The 24,046-nt window shown below is 41.0% G+C and overlaps 1 protein-coding gene across 1 annotated transcript in view; it reads left to right on the plus strand.

The window, feature by feature from the left end:
• The first annotated feature begins 1,860 nt into the window (after positions 1 to 1,860).
• The window catches only part of KDM3B (lysine demethylase 3B), a 28,704-nt gene continuing 6,518 nt past the window's right edge, over positions 1,861 to 24,046 (plus strand). The window contains exons 1-18 of the mRNA XM_033140523.1: positions 1,861 to 2,124; positions 2,619 to 2,732; positions 3,517 to 3,622; positions 5,139 to 5,263; positions 5,860 to 5,928; positions 6,981 to 7,559; positions 8,888 to 10,133; positions 11,102 to 11,303; positions 13,635 to 13,849; positions 15,450 to 15,602; positions 17,055 to 17,162; positions 17,973 to 18,100; positions 18,788 to 19,067; positions 20,023 to 20,279; positions 21,029 to 21,295; positions 22,438 to 22,609; positions 22,847 to 22,937; positions 23,048 to 23,178. Coding sequence (XP_032996414.1) covers positions 2,035 to 2,124; positions 2,619 to 2,732; positions 3,517 to 3,622; positions 5,139 to 5,263; positions 5,860 to 5,928; positions 6,981 to 7,559; positions 8,888 to 10,133; positions 11,102 to 11,303; positions 13,635 to 13,849; positions 15,450 to 15,602; positions 17,055 to 17,162; positions 17,973 to 18,100; positions 18,788 to 19,067; positions 20,023 to 20,279; positions 21,029 to 21,295; positions 22,438 to 22,609; positions 22,847 to 22,937; positions 23,048 to 23,178 — 4,333 coding nt within the window. The 5' untranslated portion in view covers positions 1,861 to 2,034. The remainder of the gene's footprint in view (positions 2,125 to 2,618; positions 2,733 to 3,516; positions 3,623 to 5,138; positions 5,264 to 5,859; positions 5,929 to 6,980; positions 7,560 to 8,887; positions 10,134 to 11,101; positions 11,304 to 13,634; positions 13,850 to 15,449; positions 15,603 to 17,054; positions 17,163 to 17,972; positions 18,101 to 18,787; positions 19,068 to 20,022; positions 20,280 to 21,028; positions 21,296 to 22,437; positions 22,610 to 22,846; positions 22,938 to 23,047; positions 23,179 to 24,046) is intronic.

Below are 24,046 nucleotides of genomic sequence, written 5' to 3' on the forward strand. Positions count from 1 at the left end.
GAAGGTGTGCCAGGCATCAGGTAGACTTTTTTCCAGAGTGAACTTCAAACAGTGTGACAGTGGGCAAACGTTAATGTAGCTTGAGGAACTGAATTACAAATAAATATATGGCATTAAGTTATTGTAATCTAAGATTGGACAGATGAGGTTTTGTTCCTGTGATCACATCAAGTAGATTATGGTACATCTGGGATGTTGTGTACAAACATTATTCTTCAAATGGTTTTGTTTTAGAATTGGCCGTCAACAGCGTCCCTTAACCCCTTGGTCAAAAATGGCACCTCCTTAGCGGAGCAGTTTTGATAAGAAATGATAGGCATCACTGTTTCTGCCTTCTCTTAAGCTTCTTGCAAGGAGAAGAAGTGCCTGTCTTCTAGAGCACAGAGAGATGGAGCCAAAGATGGGGTCTTATCTTATTTACAGGATGCTTTGGAGAAGGATGGAAACTGTGGGTGCAGACTTCTGCAAGACCCCATCTGTATCTTCTTCCAACCCTCCACGTTTGCTAGAGGACTTGATGGAAGAGAGAAAGTATTTACTGTTTTTCAGGAAGCTTTGGTGAAGACAGGCAGTGTCCCCCCCCCCCACTTTTTCTGTCCTGTTCCAAAATTTTCTGCAAGTCAGATATTGGTTGCTTCTCCCTCCAGCCCTTTTAAGAATTACAGGAGTCTTTGAAGTGAGGTGTAATTTTACCGTATTTTTCGCTCCATAGAACGCACCGGACCATAGGGCGCACCTCATTTTTAGAGGAGGAAACAAGGGGAAAAATATTTTTCTGGTTTTCCTCCTCTAAAAGCCCTTTTTGTGTGTGGTTTTTTTTTTTTTTTTTTGAGGATCAGCTAAAAGTTTTGCAGCTTTTTTGCAAAGGGAAAAGCCCTGGCTTTTTTGAGGATCAGCTAAAAGTTTTGCAGCTTTTTTGCAAAGGGAAAAGCCCTGGCTTTTTTGAGGATCAGCTAAAAGTTTTGCAGCTGTTTTTGCAAAGGCAAAAGGCTTTTTTTAGGATCAGCTAAAAGTTTTGCAGCTTTTTTTGCAAAGGGAAAAGCTCTGGTTTTTCCCCCGAGGATCAGCTAAAGGTTTTGCAGCTTTTTTGGCAAAGGGGGGAAAGCAAAGCTCCTTTTGCAAAGGGGGAAAAGCAAAGAGGAAAAGCCCCATTTTTATGAGGTTTAACTCACATTTCTGAAAAATCTTAAGGAAAGGGAGCCATTTCTACAGTTTCCAGACAGATAATCTAATCAGCCAGTCACATGTCCTGGGGAAACAAACAACCTCCCTCTGCAGCACATTCAACAAAGGAGGGTGGGGCTGAAAGGGAGCCGGGACTCTTATCTCTCTCCCTATCTCTTGCTGATCAGCTGCTGAGCGGGGTCCTTTCAACACTCCCTTTTCTCTTTGTAAAATAAAAAGCATGATCCTCTTTTGGCCCCTGGGCAATTCAGCTTCAGGGACCACCATTCGCTCCAAAAGACGCACAGGCATTTCCCCTTACTTTTTAGGAGGAAAAAAGTGTGTCTTATGGAGCAAAAAATACGCTTGCACTGGCATTGGTTTGCATAAGAAAGCCAGGCACTTCCCCCACTGTTTCTTACCTTATGCATACCTCCATGCATGTAGACAAGACTCTGCTTCTCTCCCAAGCCCTGTATGGGAAAGGGGTGAAATCTTGTCACCTTTTCAGTGGAAAAAAATGGGTGGGGTGCAGAGGAACCTCTTGTTTTTTCTTCTCCGCACTGCAGCCCAAACTGAAGAGACCCTGGCCTCTTCCAAAAGCCCTCTTTGCTTGCGTCAGAGGTGTGGCAGTAGGGATAAGATAAAATTTGTAGTGAGGTCAGGTAGACATTTATCTGGTAGGCCAAGCTGATATTTGTAGACCCCTATTCATGACAAGCATTTTGCTGACTGATTGTTGTGACTTTGCCCACATGTGTTTGAAAGAACCCATTCTGGGATCTGTTGCAGATATTTGTGGAATTTGACCGGTGCAATTGGAAGCAGCATGCCTGGGTGAAAGTTCATGCTGAAGAAGTGATCGTTTTGATGCTGGAAGGGTCTCTTGTTTGGGCCCCTCGAAATGACCCAGTTCTGCTTCAGGGAACCAGAGTGTCAGTTGGACACTGGCCAGCGTTGGTGAGTATTTTCATTTAGCTTGTTACCCTTGATTTAAAAATAAATAAATCCTTATGTCAAAGTCTGAATGGTGGATTGTTTTGTTATGTGACTCAAGGCCTATTTTGTCCAAGTTTCTTTGTTTCTTGTAATTCTTATCTAGGCCATTGTGAAAATGTTTTCTAATAAATTGAAACATGTAAGATTAAACCTCAGCTGAATGATACGGTTTTAGAAACTTTTTAACTTGAAGTTACTTGGTGTGCTGTTGTTTCTATATTGTTGGTGTGCTGTTGCATCTATATTAACCCCCAAGTTATGAAATAAACTCGAGTTTTTGCTAGATAGTTGATTGATTCCTTTCAGCAGATGTTGTTGGAGTAAGACTTTTCCTCGGAAGCGTCTAAGGAGGGTAAAAAGAGTGAAGAAATACCTGTTATAATAAGCACTTTAAAGAAATAAGTGTGCTATCTTCTGTTTTCATGTAGTCATGTTTTTTATATTCTCATTCACAGACTTTCACTCCCTTGGTAGATAAGCTTGGCTTAGGTTCTGTGGTTCCAGTAGAGTCTCTTGTAGACCGAGACTTGAGATTCCTGTCTGATGCCAGTGGACTACGTCTCTTCCAGGTATATTGTTTGTTTGTTTTAGTTATTTAGTTCATTACCTGCCCTTCACCCTAAGGTCCAGTGTTAGAGGTACATATGTTAGAGGTATCATGACTTCAGCAATATGGTCCTGGAATTCTCTTGCTTTTAGCATTCTCTTCCATGCCAGCTAAGCAGGCAAAAAGCGAAGCAAGGCAATAAGCAGGCAGAATACTTACACAGCTAATTCCATTAACCCAAGAGGACTTCAGGCTCACATTTCTCAAAGCACTTTAGTGCTAATCAACTGAAAAACAGTTACATGCACCAAGCTTAGCTTTGTAGGCCATCATAGTTTTTGATGAGGTAACTGACACTCAGGACTACTCACATTATTTTGTGCTGGAAAAGCCTATTCTGTGTGATGTGAATTTGAGCAAGTTGCTTTTCTCTGTGACAGGCAAAGTACTTCCAAGATATTTAGTATATGTAAGACCAGCTGGCTTTAAACTTTTGCATTATAGAATGTAGTAGTTTTGGGATTTGCACTGGCTGGGGTATAAATAATAAAAATTATAAAATTATAATGCAATGGGTGTGTGCTGTAGAAAAGTAGCCTGAGTACACTATGTTTCCTCATGTAGACCCTAAGTTAGAATGTAAATGCAGGATAAACATTAAGAAATAAATCCATACATTTCTGTCACTATGGGGAACGAACATCAATAATCAGGGGAAAAAGAAATCGTAACAATCTAGGCTGTATAGATTATGCTTTTACCCTGTTCTTGAACAGCTATTACATATTTTAAAAATTTGTTTGCAGATGCCGACTGATAGTCAGAACCAAATTCTCCAACAACAGCCAATATTGAGGGAAGCTGTCAATTCATTGGTCAGTGATCAGAAGCTTCAGGAGATATTTAGCAGAGGTAAGACCAGCTGGTTTTAGTTTTTTAAGGAACCTAATTGGTTCTCCTGGAAATTCAGCTTACAGCTGCTTCTTAAGATCCTAAGACCTGTTTCAGCTTTTTCATAGGTCTGTTACGTATGAAGTTTCAAGCTCTTGAAACTGAAGAATTAATTGAGCTTTGCTTTGAAGGAGAAAGCTCAATTTTTCCTAAAATTTCATTTTCTTAACACTCTGTTTTCTTGTTTGAATCAGTTTTGTTGTTGTATGAACTTTTAACTACCCTTTCCAGGAGAAAAAAATGTTTATAGTCCTTATTGTAACAGTACTCTGGCATGCTGGAGGAATGCAAGAAATCAGTAGGGTAGAACGACTATATTAATCTTAAGTCAAGAGAGAAGAGAATCAGCCACGGAGAACCACTATCATTAGTCAAAAATTAATGAATAAGACAGTTGTTATTAATCAAAGGTTCATAAAGAAGGACATTGAAGAACAACTACATTTAATTATATATTATTAAAACAAGAGTTGGAGAGAGCCATTCAGAGGAGCTTAAAGGTTCCTGACTGGCTTAGATTTGAAGGAGTTGATTTCAGTGACTATCAAATGTCATATTGGAGCTATACGATTGACGAATAGTAATTACATGTTTAGCACAATCCAGAATACTCTGGCCAGAGTATTGACAAGGGGTACTGATCAGAAGTATGTGATCCTCTTGTTGGAGCACCTCCACTAGATTCCAGGTTGTTTTTGGGCACAGTTCAAAGTATTGGTAATGAATTTGAAAGCCCTAAAAGGCTTTGAATACCAGTGCAAAAAGATCTGAAGGAGAGATCCTTCCGGCAGCATTGGATTTGTGTTTGGTGGGGATGCAAGAGAGTACCTTGCACCAAGGTGGCTGCACCAAGGCCCTGGAACTGCTTTCCTTCCTAGGAAGAGCTATCTAGCCTGCTCTCTGGCCATTTTCTGACAGCTGGAGTCCTTGTTCAGACAGACCTGTAGGTTATTGAACTGAGGGTATTTTGCTGCTGCTAGTTTTTAATTTAACTGACTAATCTTACTCTCTTTGCTTCTATTTTTATCTGCTCATATGTTTGTAATTGTGTATTTAGTTCGTTAACCTGCTACATTGGGGCAAAGGAGGGCTTTCTCCAAGCATTCATGGAGTAGTCACAGCAGCTATTGTGTTTGCACAAATGGTTTGTTAACTTGTAGATGTAAAAACAAAAGCAATAAGAATTCATGAAGAAGTTAGCACTTGAGTTATGTTTCCAATATGACATAACTAAATTCAGAATAAACATATCCACTCTTTACTGGAATTTTAGAAACAGACATGTAAATGAAGACACAGAACTCCACAGTATTGTGGTGATTACTTTTGTTATCCCTCGTCCCAAAACAAATCCTAATAAAGCTTTATTTGTGTGTTACATTAAGAGACCAATGCTTTAAGTCCATGCTCACTGTTAATTCTTGGTGCAGTGGCACTGGTTTGGCTGATAGCATTCTCGCTTGGGGTTCTTTTCCAGGTCCTTGCAGCATCCAAGGTCAAAGAGTGAAGGTGTACCAGCCAGAGGAGGAAAACAGCTGGGTCTCTGCTGTTGTGAGCTGTCAAGATCCTATCACCTGTCTGATGGAAGTGGTTTTGACTGAGGTGTGAAGCTTTTCTTGCTGTTTGTTAATGCCTGATTTCCTTTCTTCATTTAGCTACCAACAGTTATTTACATGGTCTTAGTTATGTTGTGTAGACTGTGATATTTAATACACACTCAACATGAGCAGGACTCTGACAGTTTTCAGCATTTAAGCAAATTCTAGTCTTTTATAGTTGCAGCCAAGAAAAGCAGTTGGAGTGGAATGTCCTAATGGTTAGGGAATGCATCATTTTCAAAATATAAACATCACCTCCTGCCTTTCTACCCTCTTACATTTATTTCCAGTCCCCTAAGCTTACAGAGCCAGGCCCTTTTACAAATCCTCCTTAAAGAAAAGATTGAGTTCCATATTTTGCCAAAATCATTTTTGTAACCATGAAAATGTATGTACTATTAAAATGGAATAAGTTATGCAAAATTGCTTCAGCTGCATATTGAAGATGATAAAAGTATATGGAATGGGAGCATAGTTAGCATGGAAAAGGCAGGTGAAGAGGGACATTGGAGAAGCTGCTTTTATTATCAATATCTTACCAGTCTTTATGATTGACTTTGTCTTCTCTCCCTCTCCCCCTTTGTTGACCACAAAAATCAGACTGGTGAAATCAAGTCAGTGGATCCCCGACTGATTCATGTAGTGATGGACACCTCTGCACTGAATGAGGTACACATACTGTGTTGCACCAGGTCATTATATTAGCAATAATGTTTTAAAGATCTGATCTCAAAAACATATTATGACAGCTGTCTTAAATGTATCTATATTTTCATAGAGCTATTAGTTTGCCTTACCAGTTAAGGCTGCAGTCCATTACAGACTTAAGCTGAGTAATTTCCATTGAATTCAAGGGACTTATGAATGAGTAGGTATGCATAGTATTGTGCTGTAAATCTTTTAGGTATCCTGATCCCAAGCTGTATAGGGTTTTGCATACCAGTACCATCACCTTGCTCCTTGCCTAGTAGCTAATTGGCAACTAGTGCCAATTCAGCCCCAGTGAGCAGTCAAGTCACTGCATTCTGCAGTAGCCAACCTTAGGAGCTGCTTCTGGGCCAACCTTAGGAGCAGCCCTACCCAGAGTGCATAGCAGTAATAGAGGATAGCAGTGTGTGGACTACAGTGATCATTGTATCCTGGTCCAGAAACAGCCATAGCTGTCTTACCAGCCAAAGATGGTGAAAGGCATTCCTACTCAGTGAGGTCACCTGACTCTCTAGTGACAGAGATGGATCCAGGAGCACCCCATGACTATGAACCTGCCTCTTAGAGTATACAGCTCCATCCAAAGCAGGCAGTTGATGAACTGTCTGGATTTGGGATCCACTCACTCATAGTGCCTACGTCTTGCTTTGATTCAACTCATTTTGTTGGCCCTCATCCAGCCCAAACAAAGTCCAGGCAGTGGTCCAGAGCTCTTGCACAGCCTCTGCTGTTTCAGATGTTACAGAGAAATAGTATCATTGGCATACTGGTGACACCTGACCATAGCTGTCAACTTTCCCTTTTTTGTGGGAAATTCCCTTATTCCAGCGTCGTTTCCCACTGCAAAAAAGGGAGGGTTGACAGCTATGCACTTGACACCTAAGCCCCTGATGTTTAAAGCAATATATTAATTGTTTAATGGCCAGGCTTATTTAAAACCTTTGACACTGGATAGATGAAGTTAATTATTTTGGCTTCTTCTTTGTAGTGATATGTGCTTTTATTTGTTATAGGGAGCTTCTCTAAAGGCAGCGAAATCATCAAAAGGAAAAAAGAAGAGAGAAGGTGTGGAAGGGAAAGATGGACGAAGGAGAAAAAATTCTTCTGATACTGGGTGTGATCATGCTACGAAGAAGCTAAAGGAGAGGGGTGAAGTGGATAGCAATGGGAATGATGGAGGTGAGGCAAATAGGGGAGCTTGGAAAGGAAGCAGCAGCAGTGACGTGACTCTGGATCCAAGGGCCAAGCAACTTCCTCCATTTGTCCCTCAAGTTAATCGCAGTATTCGTTTTGCCACATACACCAAGGAGAATGGCCGAACTCTTGTGGTCCAGGATGAACCAGTGGGTGGTGACCCACCTATGCCCTTTACTTCCTTGTCTTCAACTGCTTCCCAGGCACTGCTGAGTGGCAGTGGTAACCAAGAGATGGCAAAACCATTAGAGCAGGCCAGCCAAGTCCAGGTGCCTGCCCCTGCCATTCTTGCTACAGCTGGGCCAACGCCAGCTACTGTGCGGATTCCAGATGCTGGCTTGTCAGCAACTACTGGACAAGAAAAACAGAACGTAGGCCATTTGCCTGTTCAGGGAGAGGTAAGCCATTTACAGTCAGCATAGTAGTGATAATACATAGCACACACACACACATATATATAGCACTTTGCATACATTGTCTTGCTGTAACTCTTAGAATAGCTGTGTTAAGGATATGCACAGCTGTACAGTTTGAGCATTATAGCAGACTTGAGATCTTTCCCTGTTACGATAGATGCAGCCATCTAGCAGGATGTGGAATACTACGAATGCAGAGTTGTGATCTGGTAGGGTCTTATGTTTTGTTCAGTGTACAGTGCATTCCTCTCCACATTTATACCTTAGGAGAAGGGTGTTGGCTTTCATAGTAAAGAAAATGAATTCATAGCCTCTGGTTTAGTATATCTTTATTGTCCATAACAACATCCCCCACCCCGAAAAAGTGATTTCTACAGCTACTGGGGGAAGCTCATAGGAAAAAATATGGCAGCTACAATTACAAGAGAGATCAGTGTGTTTATATTATAATTTACAGATAGGCAAAACAATCCTACTTGGTCAAGGGAGAGAGACTCAAAGGCAAACAAAGCACCAAATCCAAAGCGCCCTGCTGGGCTTTGCAGGAAAGGGGAAAGTGTCATTCCTCTTTTTTCCTCCTCCACTAGAGGCTTTAAAAAAAAAAAACATTTTTCCTGCTATTGGGACAATTGGGAGGGAAAATAACTATGCTAGCTCCAGGGCTAATGTACTTCCGTCCTGTTTCGGGGGCATGTTGGGATCCAAAGCCTCCCCCAGTCCACCTGCAACACACGCCTCAAATATCCCCTTTTTGCTTTCTCTGCTATCAGAGCAAAAGCAAATGAATGACAGCCATGGAATTTTTGACACTTGCAAGGCAGCCCCACCCATAGCTCTCCCTCTTCCTCACAGAAAGGGAGATCTGCAAAGTCCTGGAACACCTAGGGAACATAAGATTGTAGCCTAGAGGGAGCAGTCAATAATTTCGGAATGGTTGTACACGTTGCCATTTTAGAGTAGCATTTTAGAAATTGAATTAAAAATATTGAATTTCATTTGTTTTTCTTTTCCATTATACCCATTCTTGATAGCATTTTGAAGCAAGTTTTGCAGAGATACAATAAACTTATTTAAAAATTTGAAAGTTTAAGAATAGTCAGTCTAAATTAATTCGGGCAGCCTGCAAAACCTGGGTATTTTGTCTCATGCCTCAACTGTAGTTACCCAACAGGTATATTTCTGATATAGAACAAGCTGCCAAGCGATGCCGCAAAGGCAGTATATTGGGGGAACTAAATCAGGCTTGGGGGAAGTGTTTTGTCCTCTCTTGGGAGAGGAGCACAACTGACTGCTTTCCTGTTTTGTTTCAGATTTCCCCCAATTCATTGTTGGCTTCGTCAGGGTTTGGAGTAGCACACTCAGTTGGTTCCCAACCTGTGGCATTTGACAGCGGGCGAAACCAATCCAATGGAGTAATAGCTCCAGAGAAGAAGCCTGTTGGATTTCCATTTGGTAGTAGCACTGGTCATGAGGTCCAGAAAGACTCTGATTTATCAAATAACTTGTTTTTTCAGTGCATGTCCCAGAATCTTCCCTCCAGCAACTACTTCACAGCCTTGTCAGAGAACCTGGCTGAAGAGCCCGCTAGTCAGGACTCGTTAAAAAAAAATTCAGAGAGCCTGAGTGCGGGCATCTGCAAAGGTAAAGCTCTTGCAGTAGAAGCTAAAGCTGGGACTCAATTGGGCAGTTCTGTGGACCGGAAACTGCCAGCGGAATCTATGCCCACGCTTACTCCAGCTTTCCCCCGAAACATTGTGAGTACTCGACCTCCAGAAAATCACGAGAATCTCTTTTTGCAACCCCCAAAACTCTCACGAGAGGAGCCCTCAAACCCTTTCTTGGCATTTTCAGAAAAATCAGAACTCAGTCCTTTCAGCAGCTTCGCCTCTTCATCTCAGCCAGGAGCAACTGCTACTCCCTCTTCAGTTCTTGGTTCCAAGGCAGCTTCTGGCTGGCCAGATTTGCACACTGGAGCTGACTCTTTAGCTAAAAAGAAAAGCTTGTTTATAACGACTGATTCCTCCAAGATCCTGTCCAGTGCACCTACTTCAACTCGCTTTCCCGGTGTTCAGAGTTCATCTACTCTGGGGAATGGCCGTTCCACCTCACCTATCGGAAGCTTGACACAGCCTATTGAAATGCCCACGCTCTCCTCCAGCCCAACAGAAGAAAAGCCATCTGTTGGGCCTGGGCAGCAGGACAATCCTCTTATGAAAACCTTTTCTAATGTGTTTGGCAGACATCCGGCTGGCTTTTTCTCTTCACAGGCAGAGCTGGCACTGGAGAACAAAAACCCCTTTGAAACTGTGAAAAGGTTCTCTCTAGATGAGCGGAGCATGCCGTCTAAGCAGGATTCTGATTCCAGTACCAATAGCGACCTCTCGGATATGAGTGATTCTGAGGAGCAGCTGCACACCAAAGCTTGTCTGAAGGGAATCCCAGAGCATCTGATTGGGAAACTGGGTCCTAATGGCGAGCGGAATGCAGAACTACTAATGGGCAAAGGAAAAGGGAAACAAACCCCTAAGGGCAGGCCTCGCACAGCCCCCCTGAAAGGTGACCGCTTTAAAGGAAGGGTTGTTTGAGGAAGGAAGGCTGAAGGAGGGCTGCTTTTTGTTCTGTACTTCCATATTATCTGTGTGGTCAGCCATGTGGTGTGTGCCCTTCTGTCAAATATGTCCTCTGTGCATGTAGCCAGAAGCAAGGCATCAGAAGAACACACCACCAACCTGAGATTCTTACATCTGTCTGCATGTACTTGCAGTTCATTTTTGGGGTGAAGGCATTATCTTGCACTCTTCACATTTTAGAAAAAACGTTTACTCCCCTATTTTCAGGAAATTCTAAATGGATACAATCTCATTGCTGGCAGAAGTATATGTATGAACTGAATGTTAACTTAGAGAGGACTGCTTAGGGAGCACAGCAATGTATGTTTATTGTACTACTGTGACTAGATGTTTCTGCATCTTGAAACCCCTAATTAATATTGATACTTTAGTTTAGGAAACCTTGGTATGAATACTTAAGTCCCATGCAGACTTTTTTTTAAAAAAAATGGGAAAAGCCTTAATGCGAAGTGGGAGTGGGATCATGCCTGCTTCCGCTTTTGCCTGGCTGAAATTAGGAGTGATAGCCATCTTTACTCAGTTCAAATAAAGCCATTGAAACATGTGGAATTCGAGTAGTCCCATTGAATCAGTGGATAAGTTACTTGAATTTCACTTAACTGGATATTACCTTATGTTTGCTGAAAGGCATGTAAATATGTAGGCCTGATCGAAGCACTGTCTTTGATATGTAGAGATTATCTGTATCAGGCTTGCATGCCCAGGCCCCTGTGCCAATGCCCAGGTCACAAATACCAAGTACAGACAAGTCCAGTCCTGCTCTCTATCAAATCTAACATCGGTACAGTGCTACATTCTATAGGAGCCAGCATTAAATAAGTACTACTTGGAATTTGACGTCCTTTCCCTCTGTTGTTCAGTTGAATGCCTCTAATTGTTAACTTTGCTTCATAGTTGGCCAATCTGTACTGAAAGACATGAGTAAGGTGAGGAAGCTGAAGCAATCAGGGGAACCATTCCTCCAAGATGGCTCCTGCATCAACGTAGCCCCTCATCTGCACAAGTGCCGGGAGTGTCGGTTGGAACGCTACCGGAAGTTCAAGGAGCAGGAGCAGGACGACTCCACTGTAGCCTGTCGCTTCTTTCACTTCCGCAGGTAATAAAGCTCCCTGAGCATGTATTGTTGGTATACTGTGCTTGTTGCTGGTTAATGTGTCACTTGGCTTTTAAATCTTTCAATGGTAAAATAATGCTAAGTAATTTCATCTCTTCAGAATTGTATATTCTTGCTGCAGTGATAGTTGCAATTCCTGCTGTTACTTCTGTGGGCTCTTTGCAATAATAGAACTTTCCATTGAGCAGTGGTCTCTGATCCCATTGGCACTTCTGTCCACCTGGTGCTTTTTCTTAGAATTGTAGAATTCAATCCCCTGCAATGCAGGAATCACAGCTAAATAATCCCTGACAGACCTCTGTTTAAAAGCCTCCAGTGGAGAATCCACCACCTTCCAAGGTAGTCAGTTCCACATATCATCTGAAAACCCGTAAAATTGCACCAGAATAATAGGGTGACCATTTTAATATTTAAAAGCAAAAACAAAGATGAATTTTTAATTTGAATATGAGTTTTTATATTTTTTTAAAAAACATTTCTGGTACATTGCACTTTTAAAAAAAACATTTCGTTCATATTTTACTATAAAATAATTTCAACAAACTTGTTGAATTTTACACTTAAAACCCAATCCAATACAGGCATACTGAATTAAAACCTGCTTTTCTATATCATAGAACAAACCATGAGATGAAATATTTTATTTTTGAGGCAAGCAAGCATTATACTATAGGGACTGCATTATTATGACAATTGAAAAATACTGAGTTCTTATCTGCTAATGTGAACATTTACTTTCCCTGTTACAGAGAGAGGTGGTGTTCCTACCACTGATAGGAGACTCTTTGAGCTTGTGTAGGTGTCCATCAGGGGAACAAGGAGGGGGTGGTTTTTTAAATTATTTCCCCCCCCCCTCCACTAGCTCTCCTGCACCACCCCCAATCTGTTCTGGAGGATGGAGGGTGCAGGAGAAAGGGGAAATTGCCTCCCTTCCATTTCCCCTGACAGAAGTTCCTGCTGGATCAGAGAGACTCTGGTAGTGATGGGATACCAACTGGATACAATCCATAGTAATTACCACCCTTACTTCTAAAATGTTCTGGGGAATTGGTCCATGGACCAACATACCCAACTCTATTGGATTGTGTTTCTTGTGTTAACAGTGTTGCTTGCATGTGAGCAGAAATCCAAACAGAAACCTATTAATGACACAATATCCCCCCCCCCTAAGTGCTATAGTGTTTGAGCTACAAAACAAGATGTGTTGATTATTATAGCAAACAATAGGTATGTGCTCTTATTCTGGAAATGCTTGTATTTAGTTAGGTTGTATCCAGCTAAATTATTGCACACACAGAACAACTTTGGAGCTTCCCCCAACCTGCTGGAGCAGATCTGGGTGTGGTGCGGGAAGGAGGGAAGCTGTTGTGGTTGAAGAAGCTGTTCCAGACATGCAATTATTTAGTTGAAAGCAGCACCATTATCTACATCCATATTTTTTCTTAGTGATTTAAGCTGCATATTAAAATCACCTTGATTTAAGAAATCCACTCTGAAAAATAAACATCTGTTTTATAAGAGGTGGTTATATGCAGGCATTTTGGAAACCATATGAGTCTGGCCTCACAAAGCTTTAGTTTTTAGTGTGTATTCATGAAGGATGTTAATTGTGTAAGACACTAATATATATAAAAGGCTAAGTTGCTTGGCAGGATGTCTATGTTACAGAAATGTGGTTAAACTGGCTTGGAACTAGTTGAAGTGGCAAAAGATCATGGATTCATAAAACCCATGGTAATGCATACCCTGCTTTAAAGCATACGTCTCTGTACATGTGAGTGCCTGTTGTGCTGTTGAGTATCTGTTAACTCATTTGTGATCTAATGAAAATAGTAATTATTATTAAGAATTTTGCCTTCTAAAAATGGTGGTGTGCAAAATAAAGAAAATAGTTGATTCTAATGTTTGTGCATCCTAAATAACTTTATCACAAGTTTCTTGAAAGTGAGTGGAATTGGACACATCCTGTCCCACGTGCTTATTGGCACTGTCAGATAAGGTTAAAGTTAGCAGGGCCTAGCTTTGCAGAAGCCATGCTTGTTATTCAGGAAGACTTGCTCTTTTATATGCTTGGTAATTTTTATCTTTTAGAAATGCTGTCTACCAGTTTTTTTTCAGAACAGATGTTAAGCCAACCAGCCTGTAGTGATAGTTTCTAACAAAGGTTTCTACAGCACTGTGTCTTCAGGAACAAATTATCAATTGTACTAGTTCTAAAGAATAGCCAGGGAGGAAACCTCCATTTCATTTGTGCTTTGAAGAGAAGATTATAGCTAATGTGCTCTTTTAACTTAGCTCATCGTTTTTTTTCAGACTGATATTTACTCGGAAGGGTATATTACGAGTGGAGGGATTCTTGAACCCCCAACAGAGTGACACTGACGCTTTGAGCTTGTGGATCCCGTCTACTGCCCCTGCAGAGGGAATTGACCTGGAAACCTCCAAATACATCCTTGCCAATGTTGGAGACCAGTTTTGTCAGTTAGTTATGTCTGAGAAGGAGGCAATGATGATGGTGGAACCACACCGTAAGTTGGTGTTTTCTTTTTAATCCGTGTGTGTAACTGGAACTCAATTATTGAAGAAAAGATAACAAACCCATTACTCTGGTTTACTCTGCAAGTATTTGAATAGCCAATAGAGTTGCCCTTGTGGAGTTTGGAAGTGGATGGTGGCCTCTTTCTCACATATTAGTTTTGTCCAGCCAATGATCTAAATAAAGCAGAGGTTTTCAACCAGTGTGCCGTGGCCCCCTGGGGTGCCTTGAATGATGGTCAGGGGTGCCATGGGCAACACTGGCCTCTATCCCTCTTTCCTTCCCTCTCTCCTCTGATGCCGTCTCGCATCTCTGCTTCCCAAAGGCTTGCTCAGCTGTTTGTTGCAGCAGTCCTGGCGACAAGTTCTGCAGGTGAATGGTGCCTCTGGGGCTACTCAGGGGGTGCTGGTTGCCAGAAGTTGAGGTGGCCTTGGAGTAAGCAAGCCAGCCAATCCACCAGCCCTTGCTGTTGGGAATGGACAGACGAGTTCTAGGCCCCTGTGGGGCAGTGTGAAGAGGCACCTCTCTTTCGGGCAGGAGAGGCAGCTCAGAGACCAGGGGCAGCAGCTGCGGCTGCTCAGAGGACTCCCCATGAGAGGGGAGAGGGAAGGAGGTTGAGGGAACACTCCACAAGGGAGGGTGTTCAAAAGAACTGGTGAGAGGCTACCAGTTCTGCAGGCAAGGGGTGACATAACTGGGCTCCTGAGCCCCACAGGGCAGGAAGAATGTAACTGGTCAAGGGAGCCGTGGACTGAAAAAGCTTTAAAACCTCTGATCTAACGGATAGTGATACTCATTTTTCTTTTACATTTCACTTCTCTGCAACACATGAAATTTATGAAAATGTCTTAATAAATATCTTAATAAAGCAAACCTTGGCCTACTAATCTGTTAGAGGACCAGTTTTCCTAAGTCTCATTTTAGCATTATATACTATTATGTAACTAGGTGTGAGTAATTTCCTTAAGTCTTCATACAAAGGAATCTCTTTAAAATTGGTAAAAAGAGCATAGGAAGAGCCCTGCAGGATCAGGCCAAAGGCCCATCTAGTCCAGCATCTTGTTCTTACATTAGCTAACCAGATGCCTGTTGGAAGCCCTCAAACAGTACCTGAGTACAACAACATTCTCTTCACTTGTATGCAACTGGTATTCAGGGACATGTTGTCTCCAACAGTGGAGGTGGAACATACCCTTCATGACTAGCAGCCACAGCTAGCCTTACCCTCCATGAATTTGACTAGTCCTCGTTTAAAAACTTCCACGTTGGTGGCCATTGCTGTATCTTGGCCGGGGGGGGGGGGGACACAACCCAATGTCTTCAGAAGTATTTCATGAATTATCCTGAATCCAATACTGTAGATGTGTAGGGAGATCCATGCATCCAAAGAGGCTTTTTCTTGAGTTTCTCAAACACTTGTCTCTCAATACCACCATCACTTCTCTCTCTCAAACACACATTTTCATTCTGAATTTGAACCACTTTTAAGAAATTATTGTAAAACCAAGAAATTGTTGTAAACCAACTTTACAGCATGGTTGTAATGTATAATCTGTTATCATGTGCCTCCTTGATTTTATTTATTTTAATAGAGAAAGTGGCCTGGAAGAGAGCTGTACGTGGAGTGAGGGAGATGTGTGATGTATGTGAAACAACACTGTTCAATATTCACTGGGTTTGTCGCAAATGTGGCTTTGGGGTGTGTCTGGACTGTTACCGTCTCAGAAAAAGCCGTCCACGCAGTGGTGAGTACTTGATATTTGTCCGAGAATGCTGTAAAGTTTAGGTGGGCATTCTGCTTTTGGTGGTAGGGTTGGGGAGGAGTTGTTCTGTGTGAAGGCTAAGTGATCAGTTTGCTGTGTTGCTAGATAAGATAAAAGATGATATGGATTGAGAGTATTGGCCTATTTTCCTCTGCTACTGCTGCTGCTTCATCCTCCTGCTTCCTCATGGCAGCATAATACAGAATTACCTTCTATGTTGAACTTAGCCATGCTTTCAAGAACAGGGACGGCATATATAGGATCATCATGTAGAATGAGGACAGTTGGAATAAGGAAGAACTTAGGGAATCACAGGTAAAATCCCTAACCTTGCACTAGGGATAACTTACAGAATTCACCAATGCATTCTTAAGGAACTTTCAATGTGACACAGTTGACCTTTGGAGTAAAGCATGCTATCTAACTGCTAAAGTAGGCCTTTAGTTATTTTCCAAGTGTCAGGTATTACCATTAAAAAAAAAACAAGGTTTGGGATATTACAGACCCATCAGCCAGGAGCTAAGAAGGTATTGTATTGAAATAACTTTGGGTTCTCCCATTTCATGTTTCTTTACCGGGTGAGGGAGCAAGGGGGAGGGGTGTGTGTGTCTTTCTCACCCAGCCTCCCTGGAGACAATTCTGAAGGAAAATAACTTCTGAACAGGTTACAAAAGGCTTTATGGTTGTGATTCATATAACAATCCTTGGTCATGCATCATTTGCAATACTCTAGGTGTGCTTTTGCTAGTAAAATTTAAGCCCTTGGTGGAGTAGTTTTTACTTCATTAGAAAGTGCAAGCCCTTTCAATGCTTTGAAACTAAAACAGGAACTGTGTGCTGACTTAGGACAGATGGGAACAAGGGTTTTTGTCTGATTTTTCTATTTTGCCCTGTGAACTTTCCCAACCTATCATAAATGAAAATGAATATAATGTTTGAGGCAGGACATTCCATCTTTAAGAGGTAATGTGATAAAAGAGTGGAAAAGCAAGCACAGGGCTGCACAAATACACGTTATTGATGCACATATAGATTATTGATGCACAAACACATTACTGAAAGGAGTTGTGGAGAGTTTCAACAGAGCTTGAAAAAACATCTTCCAGTGTGGAAATAGGACAGAATATTGATTCTAGGTTTGTGTGTTCATGCTTTAACGGTTGTTTTATTGACACACTTTGCATTAGCACACTCTTCATTAGCCCTCCAGCTGTTTTGGACTGAAACTCCCATCCAGCTGGGACTGTCTGTAAAGGGTTGTAGTAGCACATTAAGTACCACAACAGACGGCTGTTACATGTTTTCTTTGACTATGAAGAGAGTGCTCAGCAAAACCTGCCACTTTTGAATTTATTAGTCTGAAGCCATTGTAGTACTGGAATATACAAGCAAGCATTTGGAAAGCTAAAAGATCTGATTGTCTTTCTATTTCAGAGACGGAGGAGATTGGTGATGAAGAGGTTTTTTCATGGTTGAAGTGTGCAAAGGGACAGTCGCATGAACCAGAGAATCTCATGCCAACACAGATAATCCCTGGCACAGGTGAATCTATTTTCCATGTCCTATCATGTCTCTCTTCTTTGACAGATTTTATCCCACTTTTCAGCCACAAAGGTTCCCGGATCAGCTTGCAAATACCAGTAATAAGATGGACCCTGCTCTCAGGCTTACAATCTAAAAGACGAGGAGAAAGGGTTGGAGGGAGGAGGAGAAAAGCAACCTTGGGCATGAGTTCATAGTAACAAATTTCTTATCACAATCAGCAGGAATGGAGAACAGTTTAATGACGAGCAAAAAGTTGCTGCTCTCTTAGTTGAGCCAGTGGCATGGCTCTGCTTCCCTCATCGCCCTCCTCTCTGCTATAACAGTTGGTGGAAGCAGCAGCCTAATGGTGCTGGCTTCTCAACTGAGCTTTATAGGATCCTGCTTCCCATCACTCCCTCTCTTACAGCCTGAGGTAATGACTGCTCCCAGGTCCTTGTTAGGTCGTGGTTCGTTTTTGCCATCAGATCCAGCCAGGTGGATTCATGATTTGAATACATTTTTGTAACAAGTTCTCATCGCTTACAAGGATGCTTATTAGGTTATTAAAGCTACTTGAGGCAGTTGTTAAAGAGAGTGTCCTAACAATTAGTGCCCTTAATAGTATTGTCACAACAAAGATAATGATTTTTATGCAGGCAGAGGATCTCCCTTCCCAGCCTAAAAGCCATACTCATAAACATAGGTTCATGCTTGTGAAAGCCTAGAAAATCTACCATTTCAGCTGTAGGCAGGAAGATACTGGTCCTTGCATTTTAAGACTTTTAGATTTTGTTACAAAATTTGATACCAAGGTTTCTCACTTTTCAGCACTGTATAGTATTGGAGACATGGTTCATGCAGCCCGTGGCAAATGGGGAATTAAAGCCAACTGCCCATGTATTAATCGGCAGAATAAATCTGTGCTGCGACCTGCCGTCACCAATGGAATTTCACAGGTATGTGAACTTTTATTATGGCCAAAATCTGTTATGTGATCCTGATAGAAATTGTCCACTTCCTCTAGACATCCTGACCAGGGCTGTTGTTTTTAAAAAGAGTTGTTGGTATTTTGTGTGTTGGAATATTTGCTTGCTATTGCTTTGTGCAGTTTGAAGTGCCATATTAATGAAAATGCAGATTATAAAGAAACAACCGTTACTAAAGATGTGGTATTTCATACTTATTTTGCCTTTTTAGATGGCCTCAGATAGTGTGTCTACCAGTAGAATATTTATTTTTTCCTGAGTTTGGAATATACACAACCTGTTAGTGTCAAATGTTTTTGTTTGTTTTTGAAATTTGAGAGAATAATAATGTACCCTGGTCTCCTTATCCAATATATTGGCTTGTATCCAGAATAAGCTCATGTAATGGGCTCATGGAAGCTAAGTCCCCCATCCCACTATTCCCCATTGCAGCCCTCCACCCCAATGTTCTACCAAGGGTTAGGGAGACCCTTCTGAACTGGGAGGAAGATGGACTCCCTCAAAATATTTTGAGTTTATCTCATGCTTGTGTCTAGTCTTAATATTGATCGTTTAAAAAAAAAAACAACTTTACATTTGTCTCAGTTGTTTAAAGAAATACTTAAGTTTCAGTTACCACATTTTGACTTCCCCCTGTGTGATCCTCTGTTTCAGCAGCTGCCCAGTATGAATCCTAGTGCATCCACACCTGCAAATGAAAGCGCTTTCTCCAGTGGCACAGGGACAACAGAAGGAGGGCAGACGGACACTAATGTTATTTCTAAGCCTGAAGCTACGGAGGACAAAGCTGAGGAGCCTATAAAGACAGAGGCTCAAGGAACCAGTAACAGTGGGGAGACAAAACCTAACAAGTCACTATGTCCGGAAACAAGTCCCTCTTCAGCATTGCATTGGCTTGCAGATTTAGCAACACAAAAGGCAAAAGAAGAAACGAAAGGTAAGTTCTTGGAGAGCTGAAGATTTTTGCTAGAGAGCTGATTATCACCCTGGAGAGAGAAGGATGTTTTTGAAGATGAGAATTTAGAAGACAGGAAAAAACCAGGGACACTCCAAAATAGCTGCTTTTTGCTTGTCAAGACACATTGGTTTAATACTCTTGATGTTCATAATCCACACTGGGACTTCTCTCTTTCCTAACCCAAATGGTGAACAGATAGTTCTGTGAAGTTTCAAGCATGCTGAGGGATTAAGAGTCTAGGTTATTCTGGACTGACCTATCTGTTTTGGCCTTGTAATACTGATCCATAATTACTTGGTTTTGACCATTTCTTAGGCCATATTAGTACATCTTAAACTGGTAAAGCACTTGTGTAAAGATGGGGTTTGGGTTTTATTTTGCTTCAATTTCATACTGAGACCTCCTCACTGCATTTTTCTCTCATGTGTTTAATGATCAAATGTATGAGTGGCTGGTATCTGGACATCTACTAGATTTTTTTGTGTGTCCTAACAAATTTAAACTATTGCTGGTTGGAGCATAGCTAAACCTTTGAAGGTCACACATAAAACACTGGCCCTTTGACATTAAGACATTCCATTAAGACATGCTGATTAAAAAAGCAGTCGTAAAGTCTCTTGCTTATGACTACAAGAATTGTATCTACAATTGAAGAATGTCCAAAGATACACATTACTATTTATGCAATCTTTTATTTTCTCCTTCCTCTCATGCTTTCTATCTTTTTCCAATTACAACTGCTATTTTGGCTTGCTTGTTTTGTACTCATAAACATTGTAGCAGTAGTTATGATAAGTTGGAGCTTATGAAATCTCTTGTTACAATTCATAGCCTCACTTCCTCCTCTGTGATTGTCAAAATACTTCCGTTGACATGTTCTTTTGGGGGGGGGGGGAGATAAGTCTTCTTATGGTGCCTTTTTACTTTTTTACAGAAGCTGGATCACTGAGGTCAGTGCTCAATAAAGAATCTCAGTCACCTTTTGGATTGGATTCCTTCAACACCAATGCAAAGGCCTCCCCTTTAACTCCAAAGCTTTTTAATAGTCTCTTATTGGGCCCAGTTGCCTCAAGCAACAAGACAGAAGGTTCCAGTCTTCGCGATTTGCTTAACTCTGGGCCAGGAAAGCTGCCTCAGGCTTCACTTGATGCAGGCATCCCTTTTCCTCCTGTCTTTTCTGGAGCTTCCACTGTAAGTAATACTATTTTTGTTTAGAGATATAGACAGTTGCTTCTTTAATTATCTCATTTTTCAGTAGGAAAACCTATACTGAACTTTTCAGAATAAGATTCATTTAGGGGTCTTAGTGTTTGTCCACTGGCCCAAAGGTGGGTTCGTTGGAGTGGTTTGGTTCAAGTATACCAAAGAAAGATTTCAAAAATGCCAGAGTGATCAATTCTGGTACTTTATTATAAGAAGGAAATGTAGACTTACAGTGCAGCCTTTACAGACCCAGTGAGAGGTTGTCATGAGTAATCCGCACCCAAGCAAACATGTATACATTCTTTATTCACCAGCAGCATGTGTCACTTTGGCCAAGACTTCCCATCATTTTGCATGAGCAGATGAGGGCATAAGTGGCAAATATCCAAATCTTACAGATAGTTCCCCTTTCTGGCCCCAAGCCCACAGATGAACAAGCCAATTAGCTTCTCTCAAAACAAGTGAATATAAACATATATGAGCTCATTGTTACAACAACTACCAGTTAATTGTGGTGTTATCTTGACTACCAAGATGGCGTTTGCAGAGCTTCTGGAACAGTTCCCCTTTGGTTCAACACATTGTTACCCTTCCCTTGGCATTGTTTTAGCCACTTTAGTGTGCTAACTTTTCTAGAAAGTGTTTAGTTGGTTGAAAGATCAGAATTTGTGGCACAGGCAGTATATTCTAATTATTTACCCAAGACTTGGGTTGCTATGTGGATTTGTGTCTTCTAGGGTGCTAAGAATAAGGCCAGCTTGCCAAATTTCCTTGATCATATTATTGCCTCAGTGGTGGAAAATAAGAAGACGTCTGATGCTGCCAAGCGAGCAAGCAACGTGGCTGATACACAGAAAGAAGTGAAAGAGATGGTAATGGGATTAAATGTGCTGGACCCACACACTTCCCATTCTTGGCTCTGTGACGGAAGGCTTTTGTGTCTCCATGACCCCAGCAATAAAAACAACTGGAAGATCTTCAGGGAGTGTTGGAAACAGGGCCAGGTAAATATAAAGTTTGGGTGGGCATCCTCTCTGCCTGTGGCAAGATTTTCATTGTACTTAAACTAGTTTTTTGTACTTAAAACAAACTAGTACTTAAAACAAACTAATTATGTTGGTGCAGACTTTGTTAGTAGTTTAAGGTTGAAGGAAAAAACACAGTTAACGGCACTCATCTATGTGTGATAAAAGCACAATAATTCATATCTGGAACAGGACGTGGTACCCTGAGAACCCTGGGATTCAGTTAAATTACAGCAACAAGTTTTGGGCCCTTATGGTTGGGAAATTGGGCTAGGTAGAATATGGATAATGCCTGATGAACATTCAGAATTTGGCTGGGTTGACCAAGATTTCCAGCAACCAGAAGCTTAGAATTCAGTGCTTCTGTTAAAAAGGTAAATATATTGGGTATTATCAAAAGATGGTCATCAGCCCATAGATTTCAATTGAAATTGGACTTTGATTTTTTAATACATATAGAAATTTATGAAACCTACCAAATTATCAGAAATACACAATCTATAATAACATATAATAGTTTTAAAATGTTATCACTATAAGGCGTTACCCAGTTAATTTGAATTTACATTATTTAATCTTTCTTTTTATATTGTATTAATATATACAAGATGACTCATAAATCTGATATCTTAGCAACCAGTGCGTATCTGTTATTACCTCTGCTTTGTTGTTTCATACAATCAGTAAGTGACTTCCTTAGTTGCTTCTGTTTCTGTTGGTGCCTATAATTATTTTTGTTGCTATTAAAAGGTCTACTAATTCTGAACGCTCCCTCCTTATAACTCCTTTAAGGCAGTCAAGTAAAATATACAGGGGATTAGTGGAGAATATATTGTTGTTTATCTGAGTTGCAGCCTTCCTGTAGGAATTGTTGTTTTTTTCTTCTTAAACAAGTCCATCATTTAGGAATTCATTTTTTAAAAACGAAACAACAACATTTCTATCTTACATTTTCAGACTAGAAAATCTTGCTAACAGTTAATACTGGAAACCCAGTGGTTTCTTATTTTGATTTTGTCTGGTTATATTTTTATGAAAGATTATAAATTAGTAAATAAAAAAAATAAAATGCCTTCTGCGAATTGTCATTTTGGAATAATACCTCCTCTTTCTTTTCACAGCCTGTTTTAGTTTCTGGTGTTCATAAGAAGCTGAAGGCTGAACTCTGGAAACCAGAAGCCTTTAGTCAAGAATTTGGAGATCAGGATGTAGATCTGGTCAATTGTAGGAACTGCGCCATAATCTCAGATGTGAAAGTGCGTGACTTCTGGGATGGCTTTGAGGTCATTTCTAGTAAGTGCCACCTAATTCTTTTGATATTACTTGTGAAAAGTTATCTATCACATCAATGTAGTCTCTGCCCCAACTTGTGACACTATTAATGTCATAGCTGAACAGGAGATCTCTCATTATGGATTTAGGTTTCTTTCTTCCCTCCCCTACTCCCAAAAAATGCTGTAGATTTCATAGTGAAAGCAGTCTAATACCGATAGAACAACATACAAGCCAAGTAAAACTATTTCTTTTCAGAGCGTCTAAGATCTGATGATGGACAGCCCATGGTACTGAAGTTAAAGGACTGGCCTCCAGGAGAAGATTTTAGAGACATGATGCCGACAAGGTAAGATCCCTTGATACTCTGGGTCTGGGCCTCTGTGAGAATTGTTGGTGTTCTAGCAATGTATTCTTCTTGCCTATGCCAGTGTCTAACATGGTACTTGCTCTTTTCAGGTTTGAGGACCTAATGGAGAACCTTCCTCTCCCAGAGTACACTAAGAGGGATGGAAGACTGAATCTGGCATCAAGGTTGCCAAGCTACTTTGTACGACCAGATCTGGGTCCCAAAATGTACAACGCATACGGTATGTAAACCAGGAGAGTATAATTTTGTCCCTACTCATAGTTTGTGTCTTATGAAAGTATATGGACTGAGAAGTAAATGAGTTGGATGGATTATTACCCATGTTAGTCATAAAATTAATTTGTTTCCTTTAAATCTGTTTGCTTTTAAAAATTAAAAGTATAATGTCATTAAAAGTGGAAGATAATTTGGTAATTGTAGACTAAATGGAATCGGACAATGTTGTCAGAATCAAAGAGAACTTTATAAAATGAAATTATGCTGTGCAAATCAGGTAAGAGAACTCAATGACCCATGCCCATCAAATTGAAGAGCAAATGAGTTTTTACACTAGTTTACGTGTCCGTATTAAATTGCATCCACGTGCTCTTAACCTCATGGTAGTAAAAGGACTGTTTTCATCTGCTCATTCCAACGAGAGAAGCCCCCTGAGACTCGCTGTGATTAGTTTGGAAGATAGTTTGCAGATAAAATCACTCACATCTGCTCCAGCTTGGATTCCAGTGTTGGTGCAGATCTGGGTATGGGATTCAGAAGCATCTGCCTATCCAGTTTTGATGAGCAGGCTACAACTACTATTTCCCAAACAAATGGATGTGATTCTTGGGAGAAGAATCCTCAACCCTTGTCCATCTTGGCTGGTAAATCTGCCTGGCCCAAGTTCAATAAGCTTTTGCTAGCTGTGGTAAATAGATCACAGAAGAAGAGGCTATTTCCTTAAGGGGCTAAAGCAGGCACCCCCAAACTCGGCCCTCCAGCTGTTTTAGGACTACAGTTCCTATCATCCCTGACCTGGGAGTTGTAGTCCCAAAACAGCTGAAGGGCCGAGTTTGGGGTGCCTGGGCTCAAGGAAGCATCAGTTGTCAACT

The sequence above is a fragment of the Lacerta agilis genome, chromosome 2 (genome assembly GCF_009819535.1).
Source record: "Lacerta agilis isolate rLacAgi1 chromosome 2, rLacAgi1.pri, whole genome shotgun sequence".
NCBI lineage: Eukaryota > Metazoa > Chordata > Lepidosauria > Squamata > Lacertidae > Lacerta > Lacerta agilis.